This window comes from Oncorhynchus mykiss, chromosome 23, assembly GCF_013265735.2.
Source record: "Oncorhynchus mykiss isolate Arlee chromosome 23, USDA_OmykA_1.1, whole genome shotgun sequence".
Lineage (NCBI taxonomy): Eukaryota > Metazoa > Chordata > Actinopteri > Salmoniformes > Salmonidae > Oncorhynchus > Oncorhynchus mykiss.
In genome coordinates, this window is record NC_048587.1 from 28,354,756 (window position 1) to 28,370,836 (window position 16,081).

Consider the following 16,081-nt stretch of genomic DNA (forward strand, 5'->3'; position numbering starts at 1 on the left):
GTAATACCATTCCCACCTTGAAGCCATACTAAACCTTTTACTCTCTGCCAATAGCCAAATGCACTACAGCACAGCAGTGGCGACCCGCACATTTCTTATCAAAATAGTGTTGTTTTGGCATTAATACATGTCACACATCAGTTTGCAAACAATGTAAAAAAAAGAATATACATCATTGAGTTAATAAAGCTGCATCTCTTTATTGTTTTCTTGAGTAAGGCAGCTCCAAAAGGCAGGTGTTTCAGCCGAGCTCTTTGCTCTCTGTGGTGGTGGGGCAAGCCAGCAGAAAATACGGAGCGGTGTGCCGTGAATGGCTCAGTGTTCTGTCACTCATGGGGACTTTACGTCACTGCCAAGTGTAAGAGCAGACCTCTGAAAATTCTAGCCCTTCGGCTGCTGCCATAGAAGTGCCCATTCAAGAAGGCTCAAGGTCATTGGCCACAGATAAAATGATGTCAAATCATGTTATATCTACAGTAGCTTTGATTGGACTGATCATGTCAACATCATACTTTCACAATCTTAGCTAGCAATCTAGAGAAGCAGTCATCATCATGAATCAAGTCGACAATCTACAAATCCTTTTTAATTCTTGTCATATGAAGAGTAATAATGAAAAGAAATTATAGACAAAACGTATCGGTGCTCATCGGCCATTGGGTATAAACATTACACAAGTTGGAAATCGCAAATTCAACGAGTGGTTTGGAAGGAATCAGTGACAGTGGCTGTGTAGTCCCAAATCTGGGATTAAGGGGCTCTTTTTCCAAGTTTAAAATGATAAACATTCAACATTGGCCATAATGTCAATTAAGCATTTTTTGTGCCGCGCTCAAAACAACTGTTAACTCGGAGGACAGCCACGCCACCTTTCTGTTTAAGTTAGCCAATGTGAGTCCAAAATGTATTGTATTCTGCTTCATAAATTATGTAATATGCCATGGAGATATGTATACTGTAGCTAAGAAACTAATACTAAGTGTATGTTGTGTAGTAAGATGTTAGTAGTCCACGTCTATTTCTTAATTTTGCCTATTGTTCTGACTGTTTTACTGTAGCCTATAACCTGTTTTAGAGGAATGTAATCATCGAATATTGTAAGAGCTTTCATTGTCTGTCTATTTACCCCCTTTATTTATGCTACGGTTCTAACTTGGTGTGCAGGGAGAGCACTGTAAGAACGGCCCATGTTCTGAATTCTGTCAGCGCACATTTCAAAAGTGCTGAACAAATAGTTATATTGACTAACGTTGGGACAGCTGTTGGGACAGCTTTATGTAGGCCTTAACAGTTTTTGGGCATCGTTTGTCACCATTATAGTGCAATTAATGAATTGTTTAGTGTTGTGTTGTGTAGTGGCTTTGCTTCCATGCATTCCACTTTTATTTATGTTTTGCCCCACCAAGATATACATGCTAAAATTGCCACTGCAGCACAGAACAGCACAAGATAGTTTAGTGGGCAGTGTTATCCACTGCTTTTCTGTTTCTCCTCCTTTCACTGTACTCTCATGTGACACACATTCTAGAAATGTTAACATTTCCATGCAGAATCAAATTACCCCGCAACAAAGACTCTGTTCATTTCATGCTCAATTGCATCCAAGAGAAAACATTATTCCTTTCCAAAGGGGTCGTTGTAGACAAAACAAAGCTTTTGTCCATGCAGTGATACAGCAGTTTGTGTCTGAGACAAAGAGTATTCACACTCTATGCCACTCATTCTCTCAGAACATTCAAAACCAGGTAATCATATAGTCCAAAAATGTCCAATCAATTCCGTCAGTCTGGTATAGAGCAAGGCACCGTAGATATGGAGCAGGTAGAATGGACCCAGCTCTCTATTTCACATGATTTGTCAAGGACCCGTGAATAAGGTGGTATAAATATATAAAAAATGAAACATCTATATGGATGGACTTTAAGAGCTGTCAAGTACTAGGAAGAACTAGGATCACAGAACCAAATAGAAAAACAAGCTTTCCATGTTTAAAATAGAACAAAGACTAACCAAATAAATGCTGAAACACTGGATGCCATTTATGTGAGACATACTGACTGTTGTGTGACACCAACACGTGGGGGTAAATAAGGGGGTAGCTGGAGAGACAGAATGCATTTTTCTCTAATCATCAATCTATGTCTTTAATCATCAATCTGTGTCTCTGAGAGAGCTGACCGTGGAGGAGTGTCTGCTCTGTGATTGTCATCGATCTGCACACAACACAGCCCATTTCCAGCCCGCCGGGACACAGAGCTAGGCTCCGACTGGCTGACTCTGCCCACAAAGAGAGGCCTATTTCTGGGGACCAAGGATGGTAGAACCAGGGTCTTAATAAAAGTTCAAAAAATCAAATATAGGCCTTGAATCTAAACATTGTTCAAGTGACACAAAAGATAGTGCATATCCTTTGAGATTTTTGTCATTATCATGCATGGCTCTAGTAGAGATGTTTAGTTAAAAATATTGTATTTATTCCCTCCACCTCGTGGGATGACACAGATCGATTAAGAAGCCAATAACAGACACACACTCTCCATTACACACAATAGAGAGGAAGGGTTTGGCTGGAGAGCGAGGGGAATGGGGAGCATGGTCGAGGCTATGTGTGTTCTTGGGGGAGACGGGGACAGGGACGGGATGAAGACGGGGACGGGGGACGGGGGGTTAAGAGCCTGATGGAGGAGGCCTGGCCTTGATACACAGCGGGGGATTAATGAGTGTGACGATGCCGGGCAGGGGGAAGAAAGGGAGGCTGTACAACACACACTCCAGTGCACATCTCCTGCTGCTATGGTTGGTGGTTGGCCCCAACTGGCTGGTGTGTGTGTGTGTGTGTGTGTGTGTGTGTGTGTGTGTGTGTGTGTGTGTGTGTGTGTGTGTGTGTGTGTGTGTGTGTGTGTGTGTGTGTGTGTGTGTGTGTGTGTGTGTGTGCGCGCGCGCGCGTGTGTGTGTTTGTGTGTGTGTGTGTGGGGTGGACGTGTTTAACTATACTTCTGTGTGTGTATGAGCGAGTGCATATGGGGGACAATCCTATTGGGGGCGTTTGAGGGGCGAGTGGAGAAGGGGGGTTTGAGGGGCCATCCTGGGAAGCGCAGGCAGGCTGTGGGGGAGGAGGTGGGCTTTAGCTTTTAGCTACTGTTGATGAAAGATGGGGACTCATCACTGCATTAATGTGTGTGTGTATTGTGTGGGGGTGGGAGCTCAACTCATCAAATGCACAGCATCCCCATGGCACTTCAGCAGCCTATTCCTAATGCTTTCCTTTAGCTCTTCACTACCCATTTCTAGTCAGTTCTAATCTTTCCTTTATCCCATTCTCTCCTCTCCTTAGTTCACTACCGCACCCGTCCTTACCTCTCCTTCTTTCCCCTCCTTTTCACCTTTCCAGATCGTCTCCTGTCCTGCCTTCTCTTCTCCTCCACCATCCCCCCTTTCTCCTCTCCTCCTTTCTTGCCCATGTCATCCCCAACCCTGAGCACTTCATTAAACAGCATAAATAATAGGAGCCAGGCCTCCCTCCAACTTTCTCTCCTCTCCCTCTTTTCTCTTTCTCTCTCTGTCTCTCGCTCTCTCTGAGTTCTATAAACACATCATCTCATGCCTTAGGATTGATTCTACAGTCGCCTACAGGATTGTATGTAGAGCAGCAATGGCTTCAAAGCAAGGCTATAATGATATTTCCTTAAAAGGCTCTAACCATACTGCCTGTCCTTAAATGTTTATAGTAAGTGGAATTTCTAATGCACATATTGCATTTATAATGTAATAATGCTTAGCTGTTACCATGTAGGCTAAGAATGAAAAGACTATGCTATTCTGTTGCTATGTAGGCTAAGAATGAAAAGACTATGCTATTCTCTGTGAATTTGACCAAGAGGGAAAATGGCATGCTGATATGTCTTAATAAATTACTAGAGAATAATACAAGATAAATCTTGGCATTAAAACTCTCATGTACAATCAAAGTCTGCTACCCAACACACCAAACTGAGAGACTCAGAGTTTATACACATTGCATAAGCATCTAGGCCAATGCTCAATACAGCCTCGGAGACAGAGACTGCCTCTATGAGAAAGAGCAGCAACAGACTACAGGACTACCACTGAGCTGGGAGAAGAGAAGAGGACGCCACTCACCTTCAAATGACCTTAAGGCCTAACATCTCTCTCTCTCTCTCTCTCTGTCTCACACTGTCCAGCTCTGAGATGACACCCAGAACATGGTGGATTTTGACAATAACATGAAAGCTACACTGGAGCCTAATATTTTTGAAGTAGAACCCTCTGTGTTCTATTCCACTATTTCCAGTCACTTACAATCTCTAGTGTACCATAGAGATGACATGGGTTATGGTGTACCATAGAGATGACATGGGTTATGGTGTACCATAGAGATTACATGGGTTATGGTGTACCATAGAGATGACATGGGTTATGGTGTACCATAGAGATGACTTGGGTAGCCATTCAGAATAGGGCAGTATACTGTAGATTGAAGGGTTGAGAACTATGTGTAACAGTCTACTGTTCGCCAGAAATCAATGGCTTAAGACTTTGTAGGTGCCAGCGTATTGAATGCAACTGAACAAAAGCAATCAATGGTCAGATCAAATAGTGTTTACTTCGTTTTTAACCAGAATTATTAAACTACACTAGCAGCGTAGATGTTCCTGAAAAGCAAAGCTGGGCAGAGGGTTTCAATTTAGCAGTTTAGCATTTAGTTTGATGAGTGGCCTTCCCATTTAACTGATGAGTGCTTTCTCTAGGTCGCAACTGCACCCCTGGGACTGGTCCTGGATCAGCCGCAACACACACAGCAATTATCCTTTAGCCGGTTAAGAAAGGATCATTCTCTCTCTACACATACTGTATCTCTTGTGTTAGATAAGGACTGTTCCTAAATCAGTCTGAATCGGAATCCTCTTACAGCAATCATATATTTCGGATTAGGATGATAATTATCATTAATTCACGTTTCTGAGTAGAAGAAAGTGGTAGAGCCTACATCATAACACTTCAACATGTGGCCTGACAACAAAATCTGTGATGTTACCATCAGGTAGATTAAATCATGCAGCACTGCTATGTAACAATTACGACCCGGCATTTGGCAGGATTTTTAAACTCACACTTCCCGGCAGCCATCTTGGTGACAATTGTGTAATACTGGGTGGTGTTCCTAATGCCAATCCAATTAGCTTAGGTATGCATGAGTGCAGAATTCATTAACCTCCATCTTTATGGACGGGTAGGGGGGATGGGGAGGAGGGAAAGACAGGAACGACTGCTCGTTTTGCCTGACAGAGGAATGACTGCTCGTTTTGCTTGCCCCAAAACGGAGGGAAAGGACTGAGAATAAGAGAGGGATAGAGAGAGAGAGAGAGAGAGAGAGAGAGAGAGAGAGAGAGAGAGCGAGAGAGAAGGAGAGGTAGACAGAGAAAGCGAGAGAGTGAGGTAGGCAGAGAAGAGAGAGAGAGAGGTAGATGGAGAAAGAGAGAGAGAGGAAGACAGACAGAAGAGAGAGAGGTAGACAGAGAAAGAGAGAAAGAGAGAGAGAGGTAGACAGAGAAAGAGAGAGAGAGAGAGAGAGAGATAGAGAAACACAGAGAGAGAGAGAGAGAGAGAGAGAGAGAGAGAGAGAGAGAGAGAGAGAGAGAGAGAGAGAGAGAGGGGGGGGTAGACAGAGAAAGAGAGAGAGAGAGATAGACAGAGAAGAGAGAGGTTGGGGGAGACTCCCATTTTGTGAGCTACACGTGCTCAGTCTGGTAAGAGGAAGATGAGTGCCTCCCATCATCCCTAAAGGCTGCTTCCTCCTAGGTCTCCTTTTCCTCTCTAACACATACAGGAGTCTCTTCTTACTACTGTTGCTATAACCGAGCTCTAAGAGAATCTCTGCGATAAGAACATTGTAAGTAAAGGGGGTATGATAACTGTGTGATAAGGTAACAATGACCCCTCCCTCCCCCTCCTTTGCTTCTAGTATAAGGTCTGGGCTTGATTTGCCTGACCTCTACCATGTTCCCCCTCACTGTGTCTGTGTCAGTAGGATGTATCTCATTCACTGGCAGGCTGCGATACCCCCATGCACAGCATATCCTTCGGCGGTGAGGAAGGTTAGTGGTCTCCTCTGCCAAAAACAATCCAACCAACACCTCCACTCCATTAGGCCCATACAACACTGAGTGAAGGCTGATAAGAGAGGCAGGCTCCTCAGTCAGCAACTTCTCTCTCTCTCTCAACTTTTTTTTCTCCTCCTCTCTCTCCTTTCTCTCTCTCACTCCTTTTCTTTTTATCTCTCCCCTCTCTATCCTTCTCTTTCTCTCTCCCATCGGAGGCCCACCAGACAGGAATACTGTAAACAACACAGTCTAAGCTCAGCCAAGCCCATAACGTAGAATAAAAACAGGATAGGAGATAGACTGGATGTTCTGAAGCAAAAAACAACTAGGCTAATGCAGTAGTGTAAAAAAAAAATGAAAAAGGAAATGTTTGAGGGTTCTGTGTGTTTGTTATCAGGCATGTGGTGTGTGTGCATTAAACACATTTCCATTTCCGCTTATCAACAAAAGAAGCAAATTAGGTGTTGCATTTGTTATGCATTTTATGCATTTGTTTGTGTATATGAAAGAGAAAAAGACATTGAGAGGAAAGAGAGAGAGAGAGTTAAAGAGAGAGAGAAAGTTAAAGAGAGAGAGAGAGAGTTAAAGAGAGAGAGAAAGTCACAGAGAGAAAGAGGGGGAAAGAAGCATGAGGACAGGACGAAGGGAAAGGGGAAACGGATTATCAGAGTGGAGCCTGCCAAACTTGCACCAATCAATAAATAAAGAAGAGCTCCCTCAGCCTCACATGAAATATGAGTCTTTATAATAACGATAATAATGTCTCCCGCGGACATCAGGAACAAACACACTCTCGAACACACGCGCAAAGATGATGTACACAATGATAATGTACACAATTAAAGAAGTTCAGTCAGTCACCTAAAAGGTTTTTGTTAAATAAATAATATTTTCAGAACTGTAAAAAAAAAAAAAAAAAATAATTGTTTATGCTGGGGTCCAATAACATTATCTATGGGCCATAATTTAAACCGACAGACCATTGACAATAAATGTCAGCCTTATTGAATAGATCTCATGGGTGAAATAATTGCATCCAGTCAATATCAAGCAGTGGAGGCTTTACCCACGACTGGTTCTCGCTATTTATGAACTCGAGCTCTTTGTCCAGCAACACCACAGTGATGTGCATACAGCAGGTAAAATAACAAGCATTAAAACACGTGTATCCTCCTCCATCATATGAAACGCTTTGTCATCAATAAATGACATCAATATGCATTATACATGGACGCCTGTGCAGCCATTCAGCCTTACACAGGTGCTCTCAACTGGACAACAACACAACCACATGCCAAGAACAGTACAGAACTCTTTCAATCACTAAGGAACCTGGAATAGTTTGGATCAGTGGAATACCCCTGTCCTCTTTAAAAGCTGTAAGATCAAGGTTTTTTGAATCAGCACACTAAGAGATGCTGATTTTGGAGTAAGGCAGTGGTGGTGATGTTGTAGTATTTGGGGGAGCCCCGTGCTTATGCTGTAAATCAGACAATGCTGTTAGAAATTCCAAATGTGACCTTATCACTGCGCACCACGAAGGCCCAGGCAGATACTTTACTAACAGGTGAAATTCAACAAGGTTACACGCACTCGAGCACACACTCAAACACACACATGCTGCATGTGTGTGTGTGTGTGTGTGCTGCCCATATAAACACAATGGGGATGTGGCTGAGCCGGGAGTCTCGCTCCAGGGATAGTACCTTTCTCTTTTGTTCCCGGGACGCAAGTTTCTTAATTCTCCTTTTCTTTTCTTTCTCATCCTCGATAGCATTGACATCCACGTCCCGGTTCTTCTTCAATGCGGAGGCTGCGTGAGCCATGGCGGAATAAAAACGTTAGAAATCCCAGGGAAGTGGAAGCCAACGATCTCAGAGAAAAAGATAAGGAAAGGGAAAAAGTGTAGGGTTCCGTCCAGACAAGGAGAGTGTCGGAGAATAAGGTTCCCTTCTCAGTTAGGGTGAAAAGATGAGAAACCAGCCCCTCCTGTTTCTGTGTCATCCACTATCAGTGTAGAGGTAGTGTATCTAGAAGCGAGAGAAGAGAAGCCAGATGGAGAGACAGCATCACCAGGCACAGAGGTGAAGAGGAGAGATCCAGTTACTACGGTAACCACCCTCTGTTTCTAGCTGTCCTCTTCACGTTCCCCTCTTGGTCCATGGCGGCACCTGGGTCGGTGCTCCGCGTGGATCTGTGTGTGTGTGTGTGTGTGTGTGTGTGTGTGTGTGAGAGAGAGAGTGTGAGTGAGTGTCTGAATGGAGTGTGAGGGAGCCAGCTGGGGTAGGCAGGGACGGGGAATGTGAGGGAGAGTGCGGGTGTGGGTACGGCTGTGAGTGTGTGTGTACTTCCCCCAACCCACTAGCTGGAAGTGCCCAAGTGAGAGATGGGATAGGGGAGACAGTGTAGAGGATGGAGGGGGAGGTGGGATGGAGGGGGAGGTGGGATGGCCCTGATGGTAATTTTCTGTCCCACACACACACACACACACACACACACACACACACGCACACACATGCACACGCACACACACACGCCCGGTGGTAGGAGGGGGAGGAAGTAAAAGACCTATCCAATCATGTTCAGAGCTGAGACTTTTTTATTTATTTAACTCTATTATTGTACAAAAGATGGCTGATTGTATAGCTTTGGAATACTAACTGAGGTCTGTGTCTTTTTAAGAATGACAACAATCACTTTTATTGGGTCACATATTATCAGACAGAAAGGAGAAAAGGTCCTAATCACCGACATACTAATGCTTATGCCGAGAGAAAACAAATGAATGAAAGCTGGTTTCCTTTCCCCCCCTATACCAGTTCTTCAAATGTGCTGATAAAATAACTGAGATTCTTTGTCCCCACACAGTGGTCATTATGCCATCTGAGGCCAGTGACATTTTGATGGGGGGTGAAATGGGATCAGGGGACCTTTTGTTTCACCAAACATAATGGCTCTTTGTTGAAAAGAGAGACAGAGGAAGAGGGAGGAAGGGAGAGAAAGGAGGATGATATCCAGAGCAGACTGGGAGAGAAAGTACAGAAACATGTTATTTACAATGTCATTCAGGTCCACTGCTCACGTCAAACATGGCAACGTGGAAAAGGGAACGGCCATCTTTGTTTTCTCTGTCTTTGCTTCAACACCTGAGCGCTTGCGCCCCGGTCCTTCACCGGCGCATGCCTGGCTGTTTCTGCCTTTGCTTTTGTGTGTGTGTGACCGTATGTGTATTTGAGAGGAAGAGTAGAAAAGAGAGAAAATAATCATCCCTCTTTCTTGTCAGGAAGAGAGCTGCCACACACACAAGGGACACATAACAGGTTTATTCTCCGGACACCAGCCATGTAACGATATGAGCGTGAAATCCCTTTTCTCTATTTCTTTTATCCCTTTCTCTTTTTTATAGCGACGCAGACACCAGCTTCAGGGGCGGGGCCCTAGCTCCCCATCATACATCAGGGGGTGTCACATTATGCCACATTATCATGTTGTTGCTAGGCGAGGACCAATGGTGTTGCTTGGGGTGGCTGGTGGTTGAGGAGCACAGAAATGTAACAACACCAGTTGGGGGTTGCATGTAGGAAATCACAAGAAAACCAACCACCATTCCTAAAAATCCTTTCTCAATGAGAAGCATGCAGAGAGACAGAGAGAAAAGGAAATGTTTCCCAATGGATAAGAAAAGATCATCCATACAATGAAACGCTTGTGCTGGAATGATATATGAGACATAAATATAATTTGTACTCGTATGTTGTAATATATAGCCTTTCAGTATGTCATGTAACAGCTTATCATTGTAAAGATGAATATTGAGAAATGCTTGCTAAGTGAATACAACATCCATAACCATTAGACAGACCCATATTCAGTGGTCAAAGTCACATAGAAGGGCTCCAATAGTCCCAATAGCTTATAGCTGGCATCAGACTAAATGTGTCTACTGTCCAGACTAAAACAACCTTGGGCAGAGCTGGGTTGATTCCAGTGATGGACTTTTAATAGACCCATTTCACCTTCACTCTAGGCAACAAGCCATATCAATACAGCTACTGAACTGAAGAGTTTTAATAGGACAGTAAACGACTCAACAACAATAGAGGAAATAGGCTACTTGCGGCTGTGTGCAAATCGATTAGGGTATGCCATGTCTTGCCACGTTAACGACAACTTACTAACAGCTAAATATCTCTATGACAGAGAACGTTCATTTGATGTAAAGGCAATCGTTAAAAAATGATCTACTCTTACTGAAACATGTACCTCGAAGAGTGACAGCTGTATTTAGTCCCTAGCTTGCTGTCTCTCTTATTTTTTTGTTCACCATGAATGCGTGTGATTGCTCCCCTGGGTGTAACAGAAGCGTTCCCTGTTCCCTGTGTTCAGTCTTATTGACCTTTGGACCTCCACAGCCACAACATTTTGTACTAGTGACACCGAGCACACAGCCTCAGACAAAGGCAGCAACGCTGTGCATCCGTTACAGGCTGAAGTAGGTCAAAGTGAGGTTAAGAGACATTCTCTAAATAGAAGGTGGTGATGACAGCATTCAAAGAGGCATAAAGTTTGTTTCTGACACTGAATATGTTCACAGGGTCTAATTGAGGGAAAGAAGCAAAGGTTCCCTGGTCAAATGCCAGAACTCTCACAGCAAAAACCTAGAGGAAGATACCGGAGTCGCTTACACCTGCACAACGGGCCCTTTACTATGACAAGTTTCCTTTGTCTTTGGAAGGAAATCATTATGTCAGTATTGTGGGAACTCTATTGTACAACCTGCGTGTCCACAACAACTCTGTTTCTCAAGGACAACAATGTAAGGTGTAAGGCTATTCCTCAGATACTCACCAAATTAAACTTAAAGTGTTCTTAAAGTGCACTTGAATATTGCCATACATTTCAGAATTCATTGAAAATTAAACACACTAAAAGTTTGATTCATTTCAATCATTCCATTCAATTGTAATAAGAAATATATAGCTGCAAGCAGGAATGAACAGGGTTCACGGAAAGGACACAAGATCATTTGGATATCAAAGCAAGCATCTGTCATGTAGGAACTATCTTCTTTTATACTGTGTGTGATCAGTGAAAGCATTACCATATTTATCTCTCAATACCACAGAGATGACCCAGGTGAAGTTTAGTCCACATTTTAGTCATTTAGCAGACACTATATTCCAGAGCGATTTACTGGCACAATTAGGGTTAAGTGCTTTGCTCAAGGACACATCTACAGCTTTTTCACGTAGTCGGCTTGGGGATTCAAACCAGCAACCTTTCGGTTACTGGCCCAACGCTTTTAACCTCTACGCTACACATGTCTAGTGCCTCTATGTCTAGTGCTGTAGGTTGGTTGTTTTTGAATGCAGGTAATCATTCTCAAATTCATTAGAGGCTAATTTATTGAGTCTATCTACCAAATCTGGAGTCAATCTGATTCATGGTTCATGAGAAGAAGATTATGAAAGTATTTTTACCATTAGCATATGTGCTAACATGCATCTATAGGTACAGTGTGGCCATATTTGAATGCAGCAACAACAACAAAAATCTCAAAACAAGAAATCCGATGTTTCTGTGTCAAACGGTTTTGTTATATTTCAGTCTTCTGTGATGTTAATAAAGTGTAATGTTGGGATGCAAACAAAAAAAATGTCATCTCTACATCTGATATGATACAAGTATCTTCTTTTTTAAGCCCATAACCATGTGTATACCTTTTTTTGGTGAGGTGTATACCTTTTTTTGGTGAGGTACCTTTTTTTGGTGAGGTGTATACTTTTTTTTGGTGAGGTGTATACTTTTTTTTGGTGAGGTGTATACTTTTTTTTGGTGAAGTGTATACTTTTTTTTGGTGAAGTGTATACTTTTTTTTGGTGAGGTGTATACTTTTCTGTCAAAGTAGATTTTTTAAGACTGCCAAGAAACATTCTGTGTGACCCTGAGGTAGCCCACTACAGTAAAAGGTTAAAGACTGACGTAATGAAGTTACACAATAAAATAACAATAACGAGGCTATTTACAGGGGTTACCGGTACCGAGTTAATGTGTGGGGGTACAGGTTAGTCGAGGTAATTTAGGTAATATGTACATGTAGATAGGGGTAAAGTGACTATGTATAGATAATAAACAGCGAGCAGCACCTAGACTTGGCGCTCCGGTACTGCTTGCCGTGCAGTAGCAGAGAAAACAGTCTACGACTTGGGTGGCTGTAGTCTTTGACAATTTTTTGAGCCTTCAACTGACACCACCTAGCATAGAAGTCCTGGATGGCAGAAAGCTTGGCCCCAGTGATGCACTGAGCCATACCAGGCGGTGATACAACCGGTCAGGATGCTCTCAATGGTGCAGCTGTAGAACCTTTTGAGGATCTGGGGACCCATGTCGAATCTTTTCAGTCTCCTGAGGAGGAATAAGCTCTGTTGTGCCCTCTTCACGACTGTCTTGGTGTGTTTGGACCATACTAGTTTGTTGGTGATGTGGACACCGAGGAACTTGAAGCTTTCAATCTGCACCACTACAGCTCCGTCAATGTGAGTGGGGACGTGTTCGGCCCTCCTTTTCCTGTAGTCCACGATCAGCTCCTTTGTCTTGCTCACGTTGAGGGAGAGGTTGTTGTCCTGGCACCACATGGCCAGGTCTCTGATCTCCGCCTTACAGGCTGTCTTATCGTTGTCGGTGATCAGGCCTAACACCGTTGTGTCATCAGCAAACTTAATGATGGTGTTGGAGTCGTACTTGACCACGCAGTTGTGGGTGAACAAGGAGTACAGGAGGGGACTATGCACAATCCTTTGAGGGGCCCCCGTGTTGAGGAACAGCATGGCAGATGTGTTGTTGCCTACCTTTACCACCTGGGGGGCGGCCCGTCAGAAAGTCCAGGATCCAGTTGGAAAGGGAGGTCTTTAGTCCCAGGGTCCTTAGCTTGGTGATGAGCTTTGTGGGCACTGTGGTGTTGAACACTGAGCTGTAGTCAATGAACAGCATTCTTACATACAGTAGATGTTCCTTTTGTCCAGGGGGGAAAGAGCAGTGTGGACTGCAATTAAGATTGCGTCATCTGTGGATATGTTTGGGCGGTATGCGAATTGGAACAGGAACAGGAACTATGGTGGTCTATGGTGGTCTGCTTTGAAACATGTAGGTATTTACATGCTCTGAGTACACATCCTGGTAATCTGTCTGTCCCCGCGGTCTTGTGAATTCTGACCTGTTGAAAAGTCTTACTCACATCGGCTACAGAGAGCGTGATCACACAGACGTTCGGAACAGCTGGTGCTCTCATGCATGTTTCAGTGTTGCTTGCCTTGAAACAAGCATAAAATGTATTTGGCCCGTCTCATTATAGTTCATGAGAATATTTTTTCAAAGGTTTTCAAAAATTCCTAAGATGGAGGATATATACTGTACACTGAACAAACATATAAATGCAACATGTAAAGGGTTGGTCCCATGTTTCTTGAGCTGAAATAAAATATCCCAGGAATGTTCAATATGCACAAAAAAACGCATTTCTCTCAAATGTTGCACAAATTTGTTTACATCTCTGTTAGTGAGCATCTCTCCTTTGCCAAGATAATCCATCCACCTGGCAGATGTGGCATATCAAGAAGCTGATCAAATAGCATGATCATTACACTGGTGCACCTTGTGCTGGGGACAATAAAAGGCCACTCTAAAATGTGCAGTTTGCCACACAACACAATGCCACAGATGTCTCAGGTTTTAAAGGAGTGCGCAATTGGCATGCTGACTGCAGGTATGTCTACCAGAGCTGTTGCCAGATCATTTTATGTTAATTTCTCTACTATAAACCACCTCCAGAGTCATTTTAGAGAACTTGGCAGTACGTCCAACAGGCCTCACAACTACAGACCACATGTAACCACATCAGCCCAGGACCTCCACATCCGGCTTCTTCACCTGCGGGATCGTCTGAGACCAGCCACCTGGACTGCTGATGAAACTGAGGAGTATTTCTGTCTGTAATAAATCCTTTTTGTGGGGAAAAACTTATTGGCTGGGCCTGGCTCCCCAGTGGGTGGGCCTATGCCCTCCCAGGCCCACACATGGATGCGCCCCTGCCCAGTCAAGTGAAATCCATAGATTAGAGCTTAACGAATTTATTTCAATTGAATAATTTCCTTATATGAAATGTAACTCAGTAAAATCGTTGAAATTGTTGCATGTTGCGTTTACATTTTTGTTCAGTATATAAGTTAATAAGTATAAAAGTTATAAGTATAAAAGTTTCATGCCTTGAAGTCAAATGGGGTAGTGGATATGAAGGTTTAAGAGAGACTGCTTATAACAGCACCACCATAGGCCAATCAGGGACATTCTTTTTTACCAAGTTATTCATGGCCTCTAGTTTGTGTGCCAAATTAGAAAAAAAGTATAGAACTCTCTGCTTGAGTTATTTGACCATGTCAAGGAAAAACTGCTTTTGCTGTGAACCCCTAATAAGTGAAATGGCAAAAAAAAAAAAAATGTGACTCACTATTCTTTGTGGTCACTGACTTTTCTCAACTACATAACGAGGGAAACAGCAAATTGTGCTCTCTTTGAAACAAGGTACTTTTTGTTCTTTGTCTATTCTCTGAGTCCCTCTAGTGGTTAATGGTGCAAACAGGCTGGCAAATCGTAAATGTTCTCAGTATGTAGGCTACAGTCACTGCTGACAGATGATGTTTTTGCCTTTGATATCCAGGAAAGCATTGAAGTTCTACACACTCAGTAAATTTGATTAAAATACGATAAAATGTTTATAATACTCCTTGGATTGGGCTTCTCTACAGAACTCTTTCATGAATTAGTTTGGCTAACAGATTCAACTGTTGGCTGCACACAACCAAATGCAACTCAGGTATGCTATAATTATAGCTCTGGTATGAATGGACCACCAGCCACAGAGTAAAGCTGCAGTCGAGGGAAAGAGTTTGAAGGTGAAAGGTTAGTTAGCTTGGACCAAGATCCACTTACACATTTAACCATTCGGACCTGAATGGCTTTTCAGATTGGTGGAAAAAGAAAAGAAAGCATGAGAAAGAAAAAAGGCTCAGCGAATGACAGGGAAAGACATAAGATAATTTTTTTAAAACCTGAAAATAAAGGAGACAAAAATAAGAGGCTGATGAAGATGAAGGGAGCAAAGAAAAAGAGACAGCGAGAGGGAGGGGGGGGGGGTCAAAATCTAGGCTAATCAATTTTCAGTCAGCCCAAACTCTCTGGTGCAACAATTGCAGTTGTGTTGTATAAATTATGTAGAAACATTCAGGCAATCTCCTTGCTGAGGGTTTTCCCATGATTAACACTTCCACTGTGGTCATCTGGAACTAGATATAGGTCAGGGTCCACTCAACATCTCCTGGAGGCCATTCTTAGTTTTATACATCTTACTGTAATGTCTCCATTTGGAAAGGCGTACATGAATAATGCAATTGAAATTTAACCCAGTTAAAAGCCAGTAACCTACCTAAATGTGTGTCACAATTGCTCCCTTTGAAATCAGACCAAAATGTATTTCCCAGGTTTCCCCACAGAGGGGCAGTTACACAGTATACACACGGCCACTGTAGTCAGTTCCTCAGAGAGGGAGGATCCATTCTGTTTGTCAGTGACAATGACAGTCTGACATTCAGGTCAGAGTGGTTAAAGGTGTAAGCGGATCTAGCAGTGCTTAGCTGAGGTCCAACCTACACTAGACTGTCAGCATCCAGGATCAGAACTAAATAAGTATTGTATAGCCTAATTATCCCAAGGGATAATTCAAGATAATTATCAAATGTAAACATTGGTGGTTGCTCTAAGAGAAATAGTATACCTGAATATCTAATACCTGGACCTCAGCTCAGCACTGTTAGATCAATGAGATGAAACAAGCACTCAGATTCAGTTGATTAGTAACTATAGAGCATTTCTCTGAACTTCAAATACTAGGTTTAAAAAATGTATGA

At 43.0% G+C, this 16,081-nt stretch overlaps 1 protein-coding gene across 28 annotated transcripts in view; it reads right to left on the reverse strand.

Annotated features, from left to right (window-relative positions):
• Window positions 1–16,081, reverse strand: part of LOC110502535 (ankyrin-3) — a 184,628-nt gene that overhangs the window by 126,218 nt on the left and 42,329 nt on the right. For 15 of the 28 annotated variants that reach the window (XM_036960095.1, XM_036960085.1, XM_036960100.1 and 12 more), the window contains exon 1: window positions 7,829–8,475. The exons of 1 other annotated variant lie outside the window; for it this stretch is intronic. In XM_036960095.1, the coding sequence (XP_036815990.1) occupies window positions 7,829–7,948 (120 nt within the window). In that variant the 5' untranslated portion in view covers window positions 7,949–8,475. Of the gene's footprint in view, window positions 1–7,828; window positions 8,477–16,081 lie in introns of those variants that run through there. 12 more of the 28 variants (XM_036960101.1, XM_036960097.1, XM_021580641.2 and 9 more) reach the window with 4 other exon arrangements.